The 23,849-nt window shown below is 44.0% G+C and overlaps 1 protein-coding gene across 2 annotated transcripts in view; it reads right to left on the bottom strand.

Moving 5' to 3' along the window:
- The window catches only part of rnls (renalase, FAD-dependent amine oxidase), a 49,068-nt gene extending 35,590 nt beyond the window's left edge, over nucleotides 1-13,478 (bottom strand). Inside the window, exons 1-4 of one of the 2 annotated variants that reach the window (XM_012965827.3) lie at nucleotides 13,271-13,478; nucleotides 12,196-12,301; nucleotides 11,723-11,865; nucleotides 11,215-11,376 (exon numbers count right to left, since the gene is read on the bottom strand). In XM_012965827.3, the coding sequence (XP_012821281.2) occupies nucleotides 11,215-11,376; nucleotides 11,723-11,865; nucleotides 12,196-12,301; nucleotides 13,271-13,394 (535 nt within the window). In that variant the 5' untranslated portion in view covers nucleotides 13,395-13,478. 2 annotated transcript variants of the gene reach the window in all.
- Nucleotides 13,479-23,849: the final 10,371 nt, after the last annotated feature.

Genomic DNA, 23,849 nt, shown 5'->3' with positions numbered 1-23,849 from the left:
GAGAGCATCTCAAAGGAGAAAGAAAAGTTAAAAACTAAGTAAGCTTTATCAGAGGTCTATGTAAATACAGCCATAAGCACTCACAGAAACACTGCACTGAGTCCTCTATCAAAAGAAACACGTGATTTCTTGTCTTGTGTTTTGTGAACATGTTCTTCAGTATCAGAATTCCTCTCTTTTAGGGTTCTGTCAGGTTTGGAGCTTGAGTCTGCTCAGTTCTCTCCTCTCCCCCCTCCCATAAGAATGCATAAGAACTCACCTACTCCCTCCCTTAGGAATGTGTGATCTGAACTTCCAACAGCTGTAACTGCAGCAGGAAGCTACCAAGACCAAGCTAAAATGGCAGCTGCTATCAGAGGGAGCTTCTAGGGCTGTTACTCGGGTATATTAAAGCTTTCTGCAGAATAAATATAGCCTTCTAGGTGGCACTAATGTGGCAAATCTATTGGCATTAAAATGCCAAAATGACTTTCCTTCTCCTTTAATGCACAGAATGTCCTAAATATATTGATAATGGGTGAGAGCAGAGGACCTCGTTATATATATATATATATATAAGTCAGTGTAGGAACTGGTCAAAAGGGATGACTTTGACGCAGTTGGCCAGCTTGAAGTATATTGCAATATATGGACAAACAATCCCTGTTTTGCTTAAAGGGGAGGGCATTTCTTAGTAGCTTAAATGCACCGAATGTCTTAATGTTCTATATATTGATAATGGGTGAGTGCAGAGGATCTCTTGTTGTTGTTTCTATGTATTTCTTGGTCACAACCTCATTGCACCCCTGCCTAATGGTTTAAAATTTAGTGGTTGAGCACAACTTTCCCTTTTTTTGCTATAGCTTATACAGGAGCAGTGGCCAGCTCCATGTTGTAGCTCCCACCCCTCCCAGCTGCAGTCAGGTGATCCCAGTGGAGCCAATAAAAGGGCAACCATATGGGGGTTTTAACCTTGAAAGCAAGTAAGTTGCAGGTAAAACTTAGTCCCTTGGCTAAATGTATATTGAAGCAGTAGAATTCTTAATGAATCGCATAAGTCAGTGTAGGAACTGGTCAAAAGGGATGACTTTGACGCAGTTGGCCAGCTTGAAGTATATTGCAATATATGGACAAACAATCCCTGTTTTGCTTAAAGGGAAGGGCATTTCTTAGTAGCTTAAATGCACCGAATGTCTTAATGTTCTATATATTGATAATGGGTGAGTGCAGAGGATCTCTTGTTGTTGTTTCTATATATATATATATATATATATATATATATATATATACATACACACACACACAGCTATCTCTTTTCTTAACAGATGTTCTTAACTGGAACAGCTAACAAATCTTGTATGAGAAAGACATTTCTATAATTCATAACGGTTTCTTCTTTTAGCTGTTTCCATTTAGTCTCAGAGGGATCCCATCTATGAAAGCTTCAATGCTAGCAGCTAATTCTTCAGTTGGCCCTCACCTGACTCCGCGGCCATCTGGTATGACACAATAACACTGCAAGAAGCAGACAGAAATGATACTGCTGGAAAGATTTTCTTCTCCCCCCCCCAGGGCAGACAGCACTGGCTCGTTTTAAAAGGCATGGCTGTTCGGAACGTAGAAGTTTTAACTGCGGGCCCCGTTTCATTAGCTGGAAAGGTTCTTCTTGGTCTTAGAAAGACAAATGTACAATTAACCTTCAGGAAGAAGCGGCGGAATGATTTCACTCCGATGACAGCTGCGCGGCTCTCCTTTATAACAGATTTATGCTCTCTCGGAGTCGGAGCTTGGTAGCAAGCCATGAAATGTGAAAGGATTCGCACTGCGCATGAAAATAACGATAATTATGGCTTTGGAATACACGGTCGCGGATAATATCTACACATGCTTAGTAATTGCATTATTGTAAATCACTAGCACCCATACAAACATGTATTCAAGGACTAAATGCACCCACTTAGATGATAGCAGTTACCTTGGAGGTTCATGGACATGTTATAAAAATATAAGGATATTGGAATATAATATCACAATACCCCCCATTGTAAGCAGCAGTCCTGCCCTGCTTTATGGCTGAGATTCTAGCTATCTGTATAACAGAGCATTCTGTCACAGTGGCACAGATCCTATCTGATCCCCCCATTGTAAGCAGCAGTCCTGCCCTGCTTTATGGCTGAGATTCTAGCTATCTGTATAACAGAGCATTCTGTCACAGTGGCACAGATCCTATCTGATCCCCCCATTGTAAGCAGCAGTCCTGCCCTGCTTTATGGCTGAGATTCTAGCTATCTGTATAACAGAGCATTCTGTCACAGTGGCACAGATCCTATCTGATCCCCCCCATTGTAAGCAGCAGTCCTGCCCTGCTTTATGGCTGAGATTCTAGCTATCTGTATAACAGAGCATTCTGTCACAGTGACACAGATCCTATCTGATCCCCCCATTGTAAGCAGCAGTCCTGCCCTGCTTTATGGCTGAGATTCTAGCTATCTGTATAACAGAGCATTCTGTCACAGTGGCATAGATCCTATCTGATCCCCCCATTGTAAGCAGCAGTCCTGCCCTGCTTTATGGCTGAGATTCTAGCTATCTGTATAACAGAGCATTCTGTCACAGTGGCACAGATCCTATCTGATCCCCCCATTGTAAGCAGCAGTCCTGCCCTGCTTTATGGCTGAGATTCTAGCTATCTGTATAACAGAGTATTCTGTCACAGTGGCACAGATCCTATCTGATCTCCCATTGTAAGCAGCAGTCCTGCCCTGCTTTATGGCTGAGATTCTAGCTATCTGTATAACAGAGCATTCTGTCACAGCGTCAGAGATCCTATCTGATCCCCCCCATTGTAAGCAGCAGTCCTGCCCTGCTTTATGGCTGAGATTCTAGCTATCTGTATAACAGAGCATTCTGTCACAGTGGCACAGATCCTATCTGATCCCCCCCATTGTAAGCAGCAGTCCTGCCCTGCTTTATGGCTGAGATTCTAGCTATCTGTATAACAGAGCGTTCTGTCACAGTGGCACAGATCCTATCTGATCCCCCCATTGTAAGCAGCAGTCCTGCCCTGCTTTATGGCTGAGATTCTAGCTATCTGTATAACAGAGCATTCTGTCACAGTGGCACAGATCCTATCTGATCCCCCCCATTGTAAGCAGCAGTCCTGCCCTGCTTTATGGCTGAGATTCTAGCTATCTGTATAACAGAGCATTCTGTCACAGTGGCACAGATCCTATCTGATCCCCCCCATTGTAAGCAGCAGTCCTGCCCTGCTTTATGGCTGAGATTCTAGCTATCTGTATAACAGAGCATTCTGTCACAGTGGCACAGATCCTATCTGATCCCCCCATTGTAAGCAGCAGTCCTGCCCTGCTTTATACAGAAATCAGTAAAATATGAATGTTTTAGAATAGGATGTAGTGGCTATGACAATCTGTGTCCATGTTACAACAAAGCTTCATTAAGCAATGACTGAGGTATCCTTGCACGCCAATAAAGTATTCCCTGGTACAACCAACTCACTAATACTCCTACAGTGTCAGTTTTTTCCTCGCTGCAACCAACTGACTCATTCTTTCCAAGAGAGAATTACAGGCAATTTGGATGAATGGCGCTGCCTTGGGAGTTAACACAACAGTTTCCTACGCGCAATAAAAAGATTGCAGCTGAGATCTATTTCATGTGTAAAGATCAACAACAATGCACTTTTAAAGTAATGCCAAATAATCTGCAAGAGGCAGAGAAAAGTCAGTGGCAGTGAGTTCCTATTTACCCCCAAGCAGGAGAACATGAATCTGATAACAATGATATAGGAACACTTAATTGTAAGCTGATCCTGTCTGATCCCCATTGTAAGCATAAACAGCAGTCCTGCCCTGCTTTATGGTTGAGATTCTAGCTATCTGTATAACAGAGCATTCTGTCACAGTGGCACAGATCCTATCTGATCCCCCCATTGTAAGCAGCAGTCCTGCCCTGCTTTATGGCTGAGATTCTAGCTATCTGTATAACAGAGCATTCTGTCACAGTGGCACAGATCCTATCTGATTCCCCCCATTGTAAGCAGCAGTCCTGCCCTGCTTTATGGCTGAGATTCTAGCTATCTGTATAACAGAGCATTCTGTCACAGTGGCACAGATCCTATCTGATCCCCCCATTGTAAGCAGCAGTCCTGCCCTGCTTTATGGCTGAGATTCTAGCTATCTGTATAACAGAGCATTCTGTCACAGTGGCACAGATCCTATCTGATTCCCCCCATTGTAAGCAGCAGTCCTGCCCTGCTTTATGGCTGAGATTCTAGCTATCTGTATAACAGAGCATTCTGTCACAGTGGCACAGATCCTATCTGATCCCCATTGTAAGCAGCAGTCCTGCCCTGCTTTATGGCTGAGATTCTAGCTATCTGTATAACAGAGCATTCTGTCACAGTGGCACAGATCCTATCTGATCCCCCCATTGTAAGCAGCAGTCCTGCCCCTGCTTTATGGCTGAGATTCTAGCTATCTGTATAACAGAGCATTCTGTCACAGTGGCTAATTAAAGTGCATAAAATAAAGTCAAAATATTCCCCCCCCCCTTTAAAGTTAAGTTTTGTGGGTACTGATATCCCTTTAAATGGACATCTGGTATTTCTCTGGAGACATATAAAAAGAATAATTCTCTATTGTAGAGAGAACAAGTTCCTCTTTTGTGCTTTTTGTTGGAGGCAGAAATAACCAGATTACGTCAGACGTGCCAAACTGCGGGTGGCATTGAGCACATTTCTAAATTTAACTATTGGCATTTTTTTTTCTATTTTTCTTCACTCGTTACTTAAAAAGTCAGAAAGTCAGGCACCTGTTAGCAATTAGAAAAAAAATCACAGTACAAGTCAGCAAGTGGCAACTTGAGGATGTTGTGCTACAACTACCAGCATCCTTTAGCTGTCAAGGCATTCTGGGAATTGTAGTATACCATCTGGAGCACAGTAGGCCCTACATCAGTATCACTCATGTATTATAAGGGATAATGTACCCCCTACTGTAAATGATAAGGATATTAGCAGTCACTGAGGGGTTCTGTGCCCATATAAAGGCACAAGGCTGCAGGCTGAGTTATACAGGGAACTCTGAGTATCACTCATGTATTATAAGGGATAATGTACCCCCTACTGTAAATGATAAGGATATTAGCAGTCACTGAGGGGTTCTGTGCCCATATAAAGGCACAAGGCTGCAGGCTGAGTTATACAGGGAACTCTGAGTATCACTCATGTATTATAAGGGATAATGTACCCCCTACTGTAAATGATAAGGATATTAGCAGTCACTGAGGGGTTCTGTGCCCATATAAAGGCACAAGGCTGCAGGCTGAGTTATACAGGGAACTCTGAGTATCACTCATGTATTATAAGGGATAATGTACCCCCTACTGTAAATGATAAGGATATTAGCAGTCACTGAGGGGTTCTGTGCCCATATAAAGGCACAAGGCTGCAGGCTGAGTTATACAGGGAACTCTGAGTATCACTCATGTATTATAAGGGATAATGTACCCCCTACTGTAAATGATAAGGATATTAGCAGTCACTGAGGGGTTCTGTGCCCATATAAAGGCACAAGGCTGCAGGCTGAGTTATACAGGGAACTCTGAGTATCACTCATGTATTATAAGGGATTATGTACCCCCTACTGTAAATGATAAGGATATTAGCAGTTACTGAGGGGTTCTGTGACCATATAAAGGCACAAGGCTGCAGGCTGAGTTATACAGGGAACTCTGAGTATCACTCATATATTATAAGGGATTATGTACCCCCTACTGTAAATGATAAGGATATTAGCAGTCACTGAGGGGTTCTGTGCCCATATAAAGGCACAAGGCTGCAGGCTGAGTTATACAGGAACTCTGAGTATCACTCATGTATTATAAGGGATAATGTACCCCCTACTGTAAATGATAAGGATATTAGCAGTTACTGAGGGGTTCTGTGCCCATATAAAGGCACAAGGCTGCAGATCACATTTTACTAAGTAATGCTATGGCTGTACCTAGGTTAGATATTGTATATTCATATAAATACATGAATTAAAAGTTTGCATGCCCCATTGTGATATCATGGCTTCAGTTTATACAACCCATAGTGACGTCACTGCTGTGAGAGTTTTCTATCTCACACACAGAGACTCCCCAACCTTTAGCTAAATAATCACTGTACAATATCTGTTTTTTTCTTTCAGGCACAAAATACAATCCAGACTTTTCAGGAGGTTTTAACCATGAAACTCAATTGTTTATCCCAAATCCTCTTTAAAGTAAAAGGAAGGAGTTTCCCACTCATGTCCACCGGCAGGATGCAGATTTTTTTAATTTATGTGAATACCATGACTAAAGGGGTATTGCTGTAACACCAGAAACTATGGCTAAATCTATGCTGATGCAAGCTGGGAGACATAAAGCCATTTTTGCAGGCAGACAACTACCTTCTATAATGTGATATTCTACATAACAGCAATCATCTTTCTTGGTACGGTAGCTCCCATTGGTTTATAATGAAATAACACATATAAATAAGCTCTCCTAACAAACTGCCCCACCCATGACAAAGCCTTTCCTTACTGTAACAGTGGGAGTCGGAGATGACACTTTGGCCACCTCAAGATTAAAGGGGTGGTTCACCTTTGTGTATGTTATAGAATGGACAATTCTTAGGAACTTTTTAATTGGTCCTCACTTTCTATTTTATATAGTTTTTGTATTATTTGCCTCCTTCTTCTGACTCTTTCAAATAGGGGGTCACTGACCCCGGCAGCCAAAAAAACTACTGCTATTGTTCCTTTTTATTACTTATCTTTCTGTTCAGGCCTCTCCTATTCATACTCCTGTCTCTCATTCAACTTGCTGCCTGGTTGCTAGGGTAATTTAGACCCGAGCAACCAGATAGGTAGTGAAATTCCAAACTGGAGAGCTGAAAAAAGCTTAATAATTAAAAAATCACAAATAATAAAACCCGGCAGCCAAAAAACCTACACTTATTGTTCCTTTTTATTACTTATCTTTCTATTCAGGCCTTCTCCTATTCATACTCCTGTCTCTAATTCAAACTGCTGCCTGGTTGGTAGGGTAATTTAGACCCTAGCAACCAGAGAGGTGCTAAAATTCCAAACTGGAGAGCTGAAAAAGAAGCTTCATAGTTCAAAAATCATAAAACCCGGCAGCCAAAAAACCTACTCTTATTGTTCCCTTTTATTACTTATTTTTCTTTTCAGGCCTTCTCCTATTCATTTTCCTGTCTCTCATTCAAACTGCTGCCTGGTTGCTAGGGTAATTTAGACCTGAGCAACCAGATAGGTGCTGAAATTCCAAACTGGAGAGCTGAAAAAGAAGCTTAATAATTCAAAAATCACAAATAATAAAACCCGGCAGCCACAAAACCTACTCTTATTGTTCCTTTTTATTACTTATGTTTCTCTTCAGGCCTTCTCCTATTCATACTCCTGTCTCTCATTCATCTTGCTGCCTGGTTGCTAGGGTCTAAATTTAGACCCTAGCAACCAGATAGGTGCTGAAATTCCAAACAGGAAAGCTGAAAAAGAAGGTGAACAACCCCATTCAAGTTATGGAGGTGGGCAGGAACGTGAGGGACCTTCGGAGCATAACTACTGGCCCCCTGTGCGCATCCCACTGGCCTCTCACTAACTGTCATCATATTTTTAAGGCCAGGCTGAGCGGCAGCTGGGGAGCCCTAGAGGTCAGGTTCTTCAGTAAGCCACAGGTACCCCAATATATGTCAGCAGTTACCTTTTATTGTTCTATTTGTACGTAGCCGCTACCTGTTGTCCTTGTCATAACAGTTTAATTAAGTTTAATTACCATGTCACCAATACTGTATATTTTCTTTCCCCTTGTCTTATTTAGGGATTCAGCTTCTCCCCATATATATAGCATTACTAATTATAGTCTGCACGCAGAATTATTTAGATATAGCCAGCGCTTGAGTTATGATCATTGTGAGTTTCCAAATGGAGGTAATGAGGAAAGCAGAACGGCTAACGGCACTCCAGGGAGCGCTCCGGCTGGAAACTTTCCCACAGCAGCGACTCCAGTAGGTGGGAGGCTCGGATAGGCTGGGATACAATGGCTTAACCAGTCTGTTAGTCTGGGAACAACAGTATGGTGCTGTCAGTACAATGTGATTGGTTGATGAGATTAGAGTTGAAAAATCTGACTTTACATTTTGGAAAGAACTATTGCTTTGCTGCTTCCATATCTCCTTCTCAACATGAGCCTATCTAGCTTCTTCCAGCCAGGCGATTCTAGCTCTGACTCACCTAAAAAAGTGTCAGTGGTTTGAAATCTGTAATAATTAAGGAGACATATCCTATAAAAATTATGAATGTACCAGTGAATTATACTCCCCTAAATATAGAAGGATTGTGCTTAAAAATAGTTGTGTTTCAGACTGATTTATTGAGAAATTCCACCAAAATCCCACTAGCCCCGCCCACATGTTCCACTTCCTGCTGGCTGAATTCTCTGGATAAGCAGTGGGGCCGATGGCTGCACTGTAGGACAGGAACCAATCAGCAGCTAGGCTGACCTGATAGGGAACTGAAGCCTGTCTTTGCTTGAGTGAGTTCAAGGCTGTAATTGGCTCCCCCCCTCCGACTGTGCTTCTGGCTGGGAACGTTAGACATATCCTATAAAAATTATGAACTTACCAGTGAATTATACTCCTCTAAATATAGAAGGATTGTGCTTAAAAATAGTTGCGTTTCAGACTGATTTATTGAGAAATTCCACCAAAATCCCACTAGTCCCGCCCACAAGTTCCACTTCCTGCTGGTTGAATTCTCTGGCCGGCGGCTGCACTGTAGGACAGGAACCAATCAGCAGCTAGGCTGACCCGAGTGCAAGGCTGTGATTGGCTCTCCACCTCCAACTGTGCTTCTGGCTGGGACGGTTAAGACACGCCCACCCCTCAAATGAAACACTGACAGAGACCTGATAGGATCTATAGGGAGCTCCAATAAAGGGGCCATTTTTACAGATAGGATTAATTTTTAGCACAAAGTGAAACCAGCACCGTATATTATTCATAATTGCCTACAAAATTAGGGTTTTTCCCATTTATCCAATCTCTTAGCAGTAGTCTGGGCACCACCGGAAAACAAGCCATAAAAGCTGAGTTCCCAGAAGGTGGTTGGTCAACTCTTAAGCTACAACTGGCAAAGCTCTTGTGCGCTACTAGCAGGGCCGTAACAAGTCAGATGTGGCTTCTTCTTAAGAGCAAACAAACCATACTGTTTTCATAGCTTAATTGTTCCATCCCCCTTATTAATTTAGTTGCATCTCTCTGCACTTTTACTTCTTGTTCATGTACTTTCTAATGATTGGGGGCCCAAACTGCACTGCAGACTCAAGGTGAGGCCTTAACATGGATCTATAGGGAGGCAACATTAGGTTCTCATCCCCCGAGTTGAAATGTGCTTATATACAAGTAAGTACTTTAGAATTAGTAGGCACTGGCTGACAATGCTTAGAAAGTTTGTTATCCTCAATCACCCACAACCCATCTCAATTAAGGAGGCCCCTAACACAATTCCTGGCCATTATTAGCTAGACGTGTCTCCAACTGGCATCAGACCACACCCTCTTTGCTGTCATGCCTTGTTGGCTTCTTGTAAAGGTCCCCATACACTGGCCGATTCTAGCTGACGATATGGGTCCCTTAGACAGATTCAGCAGCTTATCGGCCCATGTAGGGGAAGTTCCGACGGGTCTGCCCGACCCACATCTGGCCTGAAATCAGCCAGATCTCGATCGGGCAGGTTTAAGAATTAGTCTGATCGGGGACCACATCAACGAGCCGACTGCGCCTATACCTGTCGTTCTAATTCGATTGTTTGGCCCCAGGGCCAAACGACTGAATTAGCCTGATATCACCCACCCATAGGTGGGGATATCGGAAAAAGATCAGCTCGCTTGGCAACCTCACCAAGCAAGCGGATCTTAGCGTGTATGGCCACCTTAAGAGTAATAAGCCTACCTAAGAACTAGGGATTCTGGGAGTTTAGTGCAGCACAGCATTAAATGTAGGTTCAAGGGAGCATGGTCATCAGGAGTGTGGTCTGTCCAAAATAAACTAAAAAAAAAAGTATCTATATAAGGGTTAGCCAATCAATTTACCTGTAAAGAGAAATACCATAAACCTATGCAGGTATTCCCCAATACTAAGCACAACTTCAGCAGGAACAGCACTTTCACAGAGAGAGATCTATAACCCCTAGGCCTTGAGTTTTTGTGGTTAATAGCAATGTGTAATGTTAAATAAAAGGGTTTAGTATGTTTGGAAAATCAATTATCAAGGTGCATTCTCTGTCTCGTCGCTCATACACAAGCAGTTCTGCTCTTTCAGATAGCTTTAAAGAATATTTAGACCCCAGCAGCCCAAAATACTCTTAGAAAACCATTGTTTGCTGGATTTAGAGCCCTAAATGGGACTTATTAGCAAAGTGACCAATCCACAGCAGTTGTAATATATCTAACTGTATTATATTTGGATAATTTATGTTACAAAATACTGCCCAGTACTTTATAGTGCATAAGGGCAGCACTTTATATAAAATGTTACATACACACCACACATATATATATGTACTGCCAGTGCAGGGTACCTATGTACAAATGCTGCCACCTTGTGCTGAAAGTGTATAAATGCTGCTACAAACAAGAAAATGTTTAGGAGTCTAACTCTAATTTATTGCAATGGGACCTTCAAGAGGCAAACGCAAAATAACTGACAATTCTAAAGAGGCGGTTCACCTTTAGTATGTCACAGAATGGCCAATTCTAAGCAGCTTTTCAATTGGTCTTCATTATTTATTTTTTATAGTTTTTAAATTATTTGCTTTCTTCTTCTGACTCTTTTCAACTTTTAAATGGGGGTCACTGGCAGCCAAACAACTATTTTCTTTCTGTTTAGGTCCTCTCCTATAAATATATCAGCCTCTCATTCAAACCAGTGCCTGGTTGCTAAGGTAATTTGGACCCTAGCAACCAGATAACTGGGGAAATTTTCCAAACTGGGGAGCTGCTGAACAAAAAGTGAAATGATTACAAAACCACAAATAATAAAAAATGGAGACCAATTGCTTTTTTCATATTCCCAGCCAATGGTCTCAAAGTCTCAAAGACAACCCCCATACCCCAAACCAATATATTCCTATATGAAAGAGAAATACAGTTGGGGAGACTTACAGGTCTGAATGTCACCCTGAAGTTGTAGAATCTGGGGGACCGGCATGGTAAGGACCACCACGTCAAAGGATTCCGGAGAGCCAGGTTTTCTGCACACCTCCCACCGGCCGTCACGGAGATTGATATGTGTAACTTGGCTCTCGTAGAATATATCGGCCCCTGCTTGGTAACAAGAGACAGTTTTAATTTATTGATGTGGAAGAGTGTGTATATACGGGTATATATATATATATATATATATTAATATGTATTATCATAAAGCAGTAACAGAGAACTGTCTTGCTTTAACTCTTACTATCTACCCTTTAGCTGATTTTTTTTAAATAAAGATAATGAGGTCTGTATAAACAGACCCCTCCCTTTACCCGTTTCTTGTTACTGCCTTGGCTTACAGATAAGGAGAATTCTGTGAGCTGGCAATACGATTATCTACCTCACAAGAACCAGGAAGTGGTAAACATGTTTCAGTTTCTCTGTTTGCCCTTGTCTAGGTAAAGAGATGTATTACCGGACTGATTTAGGAAGTGTTTTACAATGGAAGACACTCCATTGGGTGTAACCAGGTTGTAAGAGCCGTCTTTCATCACCATTCCTTCTACCTCAGCGGCTAGCGGTTGGCAGATGCCCTGTGCTGTGAGTTCATCGTAAAACCTGAAAGAGGCAAAAGAACATTTACAATAAAGATTCATTCTTGACAACATATTTAAAAAAAAGGGGACTGGTGGGCGGAGCTTCTGCTGATCACTGACAGGGAAAAGAAATCCATTGTGTCTGATCATAGATATTAGAATAAGGGTCAAACTACCCTGAATACATCCCTCCATCATGAATACATACATACCCCAGCGCGGGGTTATTAATGACCCACTGCAGCACTGGAAAGAGATGGAAAATCTTTTCATATTTATAGTACCCACCACACAACCAATAGCCAGACATGGTCTAATTATATTGTATAATTAGATACAAGAATCCTCTTACGTTTTGTGTTTCTGAGCATAATGAGGGGTGACGGTGATGTACTGGGCCCCCAGATCCACTGTGCACTTCGGCTCATAAGGACTGCGGCTTGTGGCCATCCGCCCACCTACAGACAGAGATAGGACAGCTATCACAATAATATCCAATAAATATATATATATATATATATCAGCACGGTAAGCAAGTAAAAGTGGCGGCCAACGAGCCAAGCTTTTCAAGGAACCCCCCTGCAAATCGTAAAGAAAAAGAGCACCCAGGATCCTGAATGTACAATCCTGTGTGTATCAGTAGTGAAAGGAGCAAATGGGAACACGTAGAGAAACGTGATACCAAATAACACCAAAACCAATAAATGCCCCAGGGAAGAGTAAATAGATGTTGGTTTATATCAATGACTTTTTAATATGCCGACTGGGATTTATTACACACAAGCAGATGGCTGAAAGAGGGAGCCCCTGGTTTGCCCAGGAGGCCATTTATTGTTCTGTAAGCTTCACCGTACCAGGCTGAATACATAGTAACATAGGTTGAAAAAAAGACACACGTTCATCAAGTTCAACCATAATGCCTATATATAACCTGCCTAACTGCTAGTTGATCTAGAGGAAGGCAAAAACCCCATCTGAAGCCTCTTTTATTTGCCTCAGAGGGGAAAAAATTCCTTCCTGACTCCAAGATGGCAATCGGACCAGTCCCTGGGGCAACTTGTACTAAAAGAATATGCCTAGAGGTCCAGTGGGAAGCTTGGGGTACACACTTCCATGTTCTAGCCCCAGCTGGGGGTGGTAAACAAGGGTCTATAAAGATGTTGCTGTGTTGCATTGCCTTTATATGCATCCAGCACAACATAGTTTAGGAGGTTTAGTAAAATAGAACCCCTAGGGCCACTGGCTATTAATGGTTATTACCACATACACTATAGCAGCATAGTTACTGTTACATTAATCCAAAGCATGCTGTGGGGTGTGATGTACTATAACTCCCTGTACCGCAGGGGTTGCTGGGAGCTGTAGTGCAGCAGAAAGGGCAGAGGTTGCTTTGATGCAGTTATGTAAGTTCCCAGCTTTATTATTACCTGCTCCCCTGGCTTTGTCCCATACTGACAGCTGCACTGTGCTGCCCAGGCGCTGCCCCAGCAGGTAGGCACAGAGGCTCCCACTCAGCCCCGCACCCACGATTAGTACCCTGCTACTGGCCATGGCACCGGGCACCAAAGTCAGGCAGCGTCAGGCAGCGTCAGGCAGCGTCACCCAACGCACAGCGTCAGCCAAGGGGGATGGGCACAGAGCCGGGGTCCTGCTGTGGAAGGTAAGGGACAGCCAATCATCGCTGCAGTTTAGGTCATGTGGCTTGACAGATATAGCCAGTCTGATTTGCGTTGATTTATTGAGTTCAATAGTTGCCAGGTTAGCGGGTTTTCCGCCAAATTGGGCTACTAATTTAAAGCCCAGGCGGGTATCCAAAGTGCAAACCCGCCAAGGTGCAAATTTGGGATAGCTTTTCCAGCCTTGGGGGGTTTGTAGTTTTGAAACTAGCCAAAGTTTTATCTCTCTGACATGCCTATCCCAATGCATTCTGGGTAGTGTAGTTTGTAGCTGACATTTAGCCTACAGCTAAGATTAAGATGAAACTACAATACCCAGCATGCAATTATAGACAGAAGCTCCCTTTTCTACTCCTCTTTGCTGAACCTGAAGCAGCAAAACTACTATAACCTGCAGGGACTGGGCACAGAGGGTGGGGAAACATCAGTTATCCCAGTGACATTTTTTTCCATTGCGCATATTGGGCTACTTTTAAAGTGGCTTTTGGCTAGTTTTGGGCTATTTTAGAACTGACTTCGGCTGGTTTGGAAAAATAAATCTGCCAACCCTGGACGTAGCCACTCTGACTTGATTTATTGGGTCATTTGATGGCACTGCTTTTAATGGAAAGGTGAAGTTCAACGTTAAATCAGCCCTTATTAAAATGTAACCAGTAATATTCAGTGATGGTTTGCAGTTGGTCGTCATTTATTTTTGGTGTTTTTCTGAAAAAAAATCGTACTCTCTTGTACTTGAAATCTAAAGAAGTTTAGCGCTCTTCCATACCTTTCCTTCTTTCACCTCATTGTGATGCCATGACCTAACCCAGCCCAGTGGGCATTCCCCACAGATGGCAATAAACCAGGGAAAGCCTTTTTGGCTAGAAGATAGCAGAAGAGCAGGTTTTGCTCTAGTAATTCCCTGCTGCACTTTGGCCGAAAACTAGATTCTTCTAAACTTTGAACCTTATGTTCCCACAGGACTTGCATAATGTACTTTTATCATTCTTCTGCTTTTTATACTCTTTTTTTTTTTTTTCTCAATATAATTTTAAGATCTGGGTGTCGTATTTTGTTCCTCTTTCAATTTCCTCTTTTCAGTTTCAGGGTTTAAGATGATTATACAAATCAAAGGCAAAGGGTGATTTTTGTGTTTGGGGAGGCTAAGACATCTTCTACACAAAACCCGACCCAGGCCAGTTCTACATATGATACATGCCCATGGCAGGATAAATGCAGTATCAATTCCATGTATAATACCCCAGAACACACAGCAGGATAAATACAGTGCCAATTCCATGTATAATACCCCAGAACACACAGCAGGATAAATACAGTGCCAATTCCATGTATAATACCCCAGAACACACAGCAGGATAAATACAGTGCCAATTCCATGTATAATACCCCAGAACCCACAGCAGGATAAATACATTGCCAATTCCATGTATAATACCCCAGAACCCACAGCAGGATAAATACAGTGCCAATTCCATGTATAATGCCCCAGAACCCACAGCAGGATAAATACAGTGCCAATTCCATGTATAATACCCCAGAACACACAGCAGATAAATACAGTGCCAATTCTATGTATAATACCCCAGAACACACAGCAGGATAAATACAGTGCCAATTCCATGTATAATACCCCAGAACACACAGCAGGATAAATACAGTGCCAATTCCATGTATAATACCCCAGAACACACAGCAGGATAAATACAGTGCCAATTCCATGTATAATACCCCAGAACCCACAGCAGGATAAATACAATGCCAATTCCATGTATAATACCCCAGAACACACAGCAGGATAAATATAGTGCCAATTCTATGTATAATACCCCAGAACCCACAGCCGGATAAATACAGTGCCAACTACATGTAAATTACCCCAAAACACACAGCAGGATAAATACAGTGCCGATTCTATGTATAATACCCCAGAACACACAGCAGGATAAATACAGTGCCAATTCCATGTATAATACCCCAGAACACACAGCCGGATAAATACAGTGCCAACTACATGTATAATACCCCAGAACACACAGCCGGATAAATACAGTGCCAATTCTATGTATAATACCCCAGAACACACAGCCGGATAAATACAGTGCCAACTACATGTATAATACCCCAGAACACACAGCCGGATAAATACAGTGCCAATTCTATGTATAATACCCCAGAACACACAGCCGGATAAATACAGTGCCAATTCTATGTATAATACCCCAGAACACACAGCAGGATAAAAACAATGCCCATTCCATGTATGATAACCCAAGACAAATACAGTGCCATTCATCCATCCCAGAACACATGGCAGGATAAATACATTGCCAATTTCACCTATAATAGCCTGGAAAACATGGAAAGTTAAATGCAGAGCCAGTTCAATGAATACTGCTCCTGGGAATGCATGGCAGAATAAATACTGCGCTTATTGCTGGTTTGCGCCAGACTGCATCTCCTAGGGCCCATCAGAGAAATACACCTAGGTATAGTAAGCAGTGCCATATATACTTTATAGGCACCCAAGGGCCTGTTCCTATGGTGGTAGCTTTCGCCAGTGCTGACAGTTACTAGAAGGGGTCTTGAGGCCCACCAGTTTTTTTCCTGGTGCCCTGCTGGCCCAGTTTGACCCGGTCTAAGGCAGCATTAGCCCTTAATACAACTCTGATAGTGTCATATGGTATAAAGGCCTACTATAAATAAACAAGGGCTGAATTGTTCCAGGCTAGAGCCGCTAGAGGCTGCACCCACTAAGAGTCCATTTGGCACTTTGGCAGGCCAGTCCTACCTTGTTTTGGTAAACCCATACAATCACTCTTTACCAATCTATCATGCCTCTAATATCTAATTTATTTAATACATAGCAAATTCTGTTGGACTGTGGGTGTGCAGTTGCCTAATGGGTTAACTCTGCAGCTCAGCTTTCCTTGTGACACATACAGAAAGTGTACAGTCTCTTTTCCACCTTCTTCCCATTTTTCTTTTAAGAATAAATCAGAGCTTGGGTTTAACATCCCAGTATGAGATGAAAGGAAAAAAAAAATGTTATGATGGTACAATGTTAGTAATGTGCATCATTAAATACCCTCTTTATCGCCATGGAAACAGCCACCCTGCAGCGCCGTGCTATTATATTCGAAAATACAATAGGGTTTAAAATATATGGTATAAAAATTACTTAAAGAGTTTGGTTTCCTGGCAACTGACTAGGGGTGGGGGCTGTAGATGCTGGAAAATTTAGCTAGAGGTCCATGGGTTCTTGATACCGGCAGGCTAGCAAAGGAGGAGGGGCACAGTATTTGTAGCTTTCCAATTCACTGTACTGGAGGTTACCAGGTCACTTGAAAATTAGGGACACGTCTAATAAATGGTTGTTGCTGGGCAGCGCTGATTGAATTTAATTTAAACTCCAATCAGTGCAGCCTTTCTAGCTGCATTTTCAAGTGATCTGGTAATCCAGCTATATATATCACACTGTATTGTGAAACAGCTCAAATATTCAGTCTGAGACCCACCTCTGTCCTGCTTTATGGCAGAGATTCTAGCTATCTGTATAACAGAGCATTCTGTCACAGTGGCACAGATCCTATCTGATCCCCCCATTGTAAGCAGCAGTCCTGCCCTGCTTTATGGCTGAGATTCTAGCTATCTGTATAACAGAGCATTCTGTCACAGTGGCACAGATCCTATCAGATCCCCCCCATTGTAAACAGCAGTCCTGCCCTGCTTTATGGATGAGATTCTAGCTATCTGTATAACAGAGCATTCTGTCACAGTGGCACAGATCCTATATGATCCTCCCCATTGTAAGCAGCAGTCCTGCCCTGCTTTATGGCTGAGATTCTAGCTATCTGTATAACAGAGCATTCTGTCACAGTGGCATAGATCCTATCTGATCCCCCCCATTGTAAGCAGCAGTCCTGCCCTGCTTTATGGCTGAGATATAGCTATCTGTATAACAGAGCATTCTGTCACAGTGGCACAGATCCTATCTGATCCCCCCCATTGTAAGCAGCAGTCCTGCCCTGCTTTATGGCAGAGATTCTAGCTATCTGTATAACAGAGCATTCTGTCACAGTGGCACAGATCCTATCTGATCCCCCCATTGTAAGCAGCAGTCCTGCCCTGCTTTATGGCTGAGATTCTAGCTATCTGTATAACAGAGCATTCTGTCACAGTGGCACAGATCCTATCTGATCCCCCCATTGTAAGCAGCAGTCCTGCCCTGCTTTATGGCTGAGATTCTAGCTATCTGTATAACAGAGCATTCTGTCACAGTGGCACAGATCCTATCTGATCCCCCCCATTGTAAGCAGCAGTCCTGCCCTGCTTTATGGCAGAGATTCTAGCTATCTGTATAACAGAGCATTCTGTCACAGTGGCACAGATCCTATCTGATCCCCCCCCCCCATTGTAAGCAGCAGTCCTGCCCTGCTTTATGGCTGAGATTCTAGCTGTCTGTTTAACAGAGCGTTCTGCCATAGTGGCACAGATCCTATCTGATCCCCTCATTGTAAGCAGCAGTCCTGCCCTGCTTTATGGCTGAGATTCTAGCTATCTGTATAACAGAGCATTCTGTCACAGTGGCACAGTAGGCATGAGTTACCCACTGTAAGCAGCACAAGGATAGCTTTCAGCATTCCTCCACAAACTGAACTATGGAAAGGATGCTGGGAGCCGTCGATATAGATGTACAAGGTCTGCCCATCTGTTACAGATCAAGACTCCGCATGGTGAAACCAATTGCAGAGGGTTCTCAAATGCAACATTATTATGTGTAATTGCTCTGGCAGCTGGGTGGCTAAGCAACAGTAGCTTAGTGGTGAGATCATTTGATAAAAAAGGAATGATTTGCCCACGTGGCAACTTGATATTGTTAATGTTTAACAGTCATTACATTTCGGCAGGAATGTCAATTAGTGGCCAAGCCCTACTGAGTGGACATCAAGAGGCTGATATATCTAAGTCTGTGTTGACTCTTGTGAATCATTATAGCACACACAGTAAAGTAGGTATTTTTATTTTAAATTCATTTTGTAACTAACACACACACACTTATTTATATTGTAATCCAGCTGGTTGTGGGCTTAGGACCATAGCAGGCTCTTTGTGAGTCCTTACTAATGCTTACTTTTAACATACTGTATGGCTTATCCAACTGTGCCCAGGCCCCCGTGGCTCTTTATGTGAATTTACACTGTGCCCACTCTCCATAGAACGTTAGGGTTTACACAACATGGTGCCCACCATCTCTGATGCGTAATGGCTTACAACATATTGGGCCGATACACTAGAGTTTACACAACACTGTCCCGACTCTCTCTGGTACCTTAGGATTTAAACTATAATGTGCCCATCCCAGTTCTCCCTTGTTCCTTAGCATTTACACCACACTGAGCCCACTCTCCTTCCTGGTACCTTAGGAATTTACACCACACTGTGACCCATCACTTGAATACCCTAAGGTTAACACTATATTGTCCCCTGTGCCCACCTCCCTACTACTTTCCACTGTGCTCCCTTTCTCTGGTACCTTAGGATTTACGCTATATTGTGCCACCCTCCCTGCTACTTTACACTGTGCTCCCTCGCTCTGGTACCTTAGGATTTACACTATATTGTGCCCTCCCTCCCTGCTACTTTACACTGTGCTCCCTTGCTCTGGTACCTTAGGATTTACACTATATTGTGCCCTCCCTCCCTGCTACTTTCCACTGTGCTCCCTCTCTCTGGTACCTTAGGATTTACGCTATATTGTGCCCACCCTCCCTGCTACTTTCCACTGTGCTCCCTCTCTCTGGTACCTTAGGATTTACACTATATTGTGCCTCCCTCCCTGCTACTTTACACTGTGCTCTTTCGCTCTGGTACCTTAGGATTTACACTATATTGTGCCCTCCCTCCCTGCTACTTTCCACTGTGCTCTCTCTCTCTCTGGTACCTTAGGATTTACACTATATTGTGCCCTCCCTCCCTGCTACTTTCCACTGTGCTCTCTCTCTCTGGTACCTTAGGATTTACACTATATTGTGCCCTCCCTCCCTGCTACTTTACATTGTGCTCCCTCTCTCTGGTACCTTAGGATTTGCACTATATTGTGCCCACCCTCCCTGCTACTTTCCACTGTGCTCCCTCTCTCTGGTACCTTAGGATTTACACTATATTGTGCCTCCCTCCCTGCTACTTTACACTGTGCTCCCTCTCTCTGGTACCTTAGGATTTACACTATATTGTGCCCTCCCTCCCTGCTACTTTCCACTGTGCTCCCTCTCTCTGGTACCTTAGAATTTACACTATATTGTGCCCACCCTCCCTGCTACTTTCCACTGTGCTCCCTCTCTCTGGTAACTTAGGATTTATGCTATATTGTGCCACCCTCCCTGTTACTTTACACTGTGCTCCCTCTCTCTGGTACCTTAGGATTTGCACTATATTGTGCCCTCCCTCCCTGTTACTTTACACTGTGCTCCCTCTCTCTGGTACCTTAGGATTTACACTATATTGTGCCCTCCCTCCCTGTTACTTTACACTGTGCTCCCTCTCTCTGGTACCTTAGGATTTACACTATATTGTGCCACCCTCCCTGCTACTTTACACTGTGCTCCCTCTCTCTGGTACCTTAGGATTTACACTATATTGTGCCCTCCCTCCCTGCTACTTTACACTGTGCTCCCTCGCTCTGGTACCTTAGGATTTACACTATATTGTGCCACCCTCCCTGCTACTTTCCACTGTGCTCCCTTTCTCTGGTACCTTAGGATTTACGCTATATTGTGCCCTCCTTCCCTGCTACTTTACACTGTGCTCCCTCGCTCTGGTACCTTAGGATTTACACTATATTGTGCCCTCCCTCCCTGCTACTTTCCACTGTGCTCCCTCTCTCTGGTACCTTAGGATTTACACTATATTGTGCCCTCCCTCCCTGCTACTTTCCACTGTGCTCCCTCTCTCTGGTACCTTAGGATTTACACTATATTGTGCCACCCTCCCTGCTACTTTACACTGTGCTCCCTCTCTCTGGTACCTTAGGATTTACACTATATTGTGCCCTCCCTCCCTGCTACTTTACACTGTGCTCCCTCGCTCTGGTACCTTAGGATTTACACTATATTGTGCCACCCTCCCTGCTACTTTCCACTGTGCTCCCTTTCTCTGGTACCTTAGGATTTACGCTATATTGTGCCCTCCTTCCCTGCTACTTTACACTGTGCTCCCTCGCTCTGGTACCTTAGGATTTACACTATATTGTGCCCTCCCTCCCTGCTACTTTCCACTGTGCTCCCTCTCTCTGGTACCTTAGGATTTACACTATATTGTGCCCTCCCTCCCTGCTACTTTCCACTGTGCTCCCTCTCTCTGGTACCTTAGGATTTACACTATATTGTGCCCTCCCTCCCTGCTACTTTACACTGTGCTCCCTCTCTCTGGTACCTTAGGATTTGCACTATATTGTGCCCACCCTCCCTGCTACTTTACACTGTGCTCTCTCTCTCTGGTACCTTAGGATTTACACTATATTGTGCCCTCCCTCCCTGCTACTTTACACTGTGCTCCCTCTCTCTGGTACCTTAGGATTTGCACTATATTGTGCCCACCCTCCCTGCTACTTTACACTGTGCTCCCTCTCTCTGGTACCTTAGGATTTGCACTATATTGTGCCCACCCTCCCTGCTACTTTACACTGTGCTCCCTCTCTCTGGTACCTTAGGATTTACACTATATTGTGCCTCCCTCCCTGCTACTTTACACTGTGCTCTCTCTCTCTGGTACCTTAGGATTTACACTATATTGTGCCCTCCCTCCCTGCTACTTTCCACTGTGCTCCCTCTCTCTGGTACCTTAGAATTTACGCTATATTGTGCCCACCCTCCCTGCTACTTTACACTGTGCTCACTCTCTCTGGTACCTTAGGATTTACACTATATTGTGCCCTCCCTCCCTGCTACTTTCCACTGTGCTCCCTCTCTCTGGTACCTTAGGATTTACACTATATTGTGCCCTCCCTCCCTGCTACTTTACACTGTGCTCCCTCTCTCTGGTACCTTAGGATTTGCACTATATTGTGCCCACCCTCCCTGCTACTTTACACTGTGCTCTCTCTCTCTGGTACCTTAGGATTTACACTATATTGTGCCCTCCCTCCCTGCTACTTTACACTGTGCTCCCTCTCTCTGGTACCTTAGGATTTGCACTATATTGTGCCCACCCTCCCTGCTACTTTACACTGTGCTCCCTCTCTCTGGTACCTTAGGATTTGCACTATATTGTGCCCACCCTCCCTGCTACTTTACACTGTGCTCCCTCTCTCTGGTACCTTAGGATTTACACTATATTGTGCCTCCCTCCCTGCTACTTTCCACTGTGCTCTCTCTCTCTGGTACCTTAGGATTTACACTATATTGTGCCCTCCCTCCCTGCTACTTTACATTGTGCTCCCTCTCTCTGGTACCTTAGGATTTGCACTATATTGTGCCCACCCTCCCTGCTACTTTCCACTGTGCTCCCTCTCTCTGGTACCTTAGGATTTACACTATATTGTGCCTCCCTCCCTGCTACTTTACACTGTGCTCCCTCTCTCTGGTACCTTAGGATTTACACTATATTGTGCCCTCCCTCCCTGCTACTTTCCACTGTGCTCCCTCTCTCTGGTACCTTAGAATTTACACTATATTGTGCCCACCCTCCCTGCTACTTTCCACTGTGCTCCCTCTCTCTGGTACCTTAGGATTTACTATATTGTGCCCTCCCTCCCTGTTACTTTACACTGTGCTCCCTCTCTCTGGTACCTTAGGATTTACACTATATTGTGCCCTCCCTCCCTGTTACTTTACACTGTGCTCCCTCTCTCTGGTACCTTAGGATTTACACTATATTGTGCCACCCTCCCTGCTACTTTACACTGTGCTCCCTCTCTCTGGTACCTTAGGATTTACACTATATTGTGCCCTCCCTCCCTGCTACTTTACACTGTGCTCCCTCGCTCTGGTACCTTAGGATTTACACTATATTGTGCCACCCTCCCTGCTACTTTCCACTGTGCTCCCTTTCTCTGGTACCTTAGGATTTACGCTATATTGTGCCCTCCTTCCCTGCTACTTTACACTGTGCTCCCTCGCTCTGGTACCTTAGGATTTACACTATATTGTGCCCTCCCTCCCTGCTACTTTCCACTGTGCTCCCTCTCTCTGGTACCTTAGGATTTACACTATATTGTGCCCTCCCTCCCTGCTACTTTCCACTGTGCTCCCTCTCTCTGGTACCTTAGGATTTACACTATATTGTGCCACCCTCCCTGCTACTTTACACTGTGCTCCCTCTCTCTGGTACTTAGGATTTACACTATATTGTGCCCTCCCTCCCTGCTACTTTACACTGTGCTCCTCGCTCTGGTACCTTAGGATTTACACTATATTGTGCCACCCTCCCTGCTACTTTCCACTGTGCTCCCTTTCTCTGGTACCTTAGGATTTACGCTATATTGTGCCCTCCTTCCCTGCTACTTTACACTGTGCTCCCTCGCTCTGGTACCTTAGGATTTACACTATATTGTGCCCTCCCTCCCTGCTACTTTCCACTGTGCTCCCTCTCTCTGGTACCTTAGGATTTACACTATATTGTGCCCTCCCTCCCTGCTACTTTCCACTGTGCTCCCTCTCTCTGGTACCTTAGGATTTACACTATATTGTGCCCTCCCTCCCTGCTACTTTACACTGTGCTCCCTCTCTCTGGTACCTTAGGATTTGCACTATATTGTGCCCACCCTCCCTGCTACTTTACACTGTGCTCTCTCTCTCTGGTACCTTAGGATTTACACTATATTGTGCCCTCCCTCCCTGCTACTTTACACTGTGCTCCCTCTCTCTGGTACCTTAGGATTTGCACTATATTGTGCCCACCCTCCCTGCTACTTTACACTGTGCTCCCTCTCTCTGGTACCTTAGGATTTGCACTATATTGTGCCCACCCTCCCTGCTACTTTACACTGTGCTCCCTCTCTCTGGTACCTTAGGATTTACACTATATTGTGCCTCCCTCCTGCTACTTTACACTGTGCTCTCTCTCTCTGGTACCTTAGGATTACACTATATTGTGCCCTCCCTCCCTGCTACTTTCCACTGTGCTCCCTCTCTCTGGTACCTTAGAATTTACGCTATATTGTGCCCACCCTCCCTGCTACTTTACACTGTGCTCACTCTCTCTGGTACCTTAGGATTTACACTATATTGTGCCTCCCTCCCTGCTACTTTACACTGTGCTCCCTCTCTCTGGTACCTTAGGATTTACACTATATTGTGCCCTCCCTCCCTGCTACTTTCCACTGTGCTCCCTC

This window comes from Xenopus tropicalis, chromosome 7 (assembly GCF_000004195.4).
Source record: "Xenopus tropicalis strain Nigerian chromosome 7, UCB_Xtro_10.0, whole genome shotgun sequence".
Classification (NCBI taxonomy): Eukaryota; Metazoa; Chordata; class Amphibia; order Anura; family Pipidae; genus Xenopus; species Xenopus tropicalis.
The sequence above is the reverse complement of the archived record's forward strand: the minus strand, read 5'-3'. Positions and strand labels throughout refer to the sequence as shown.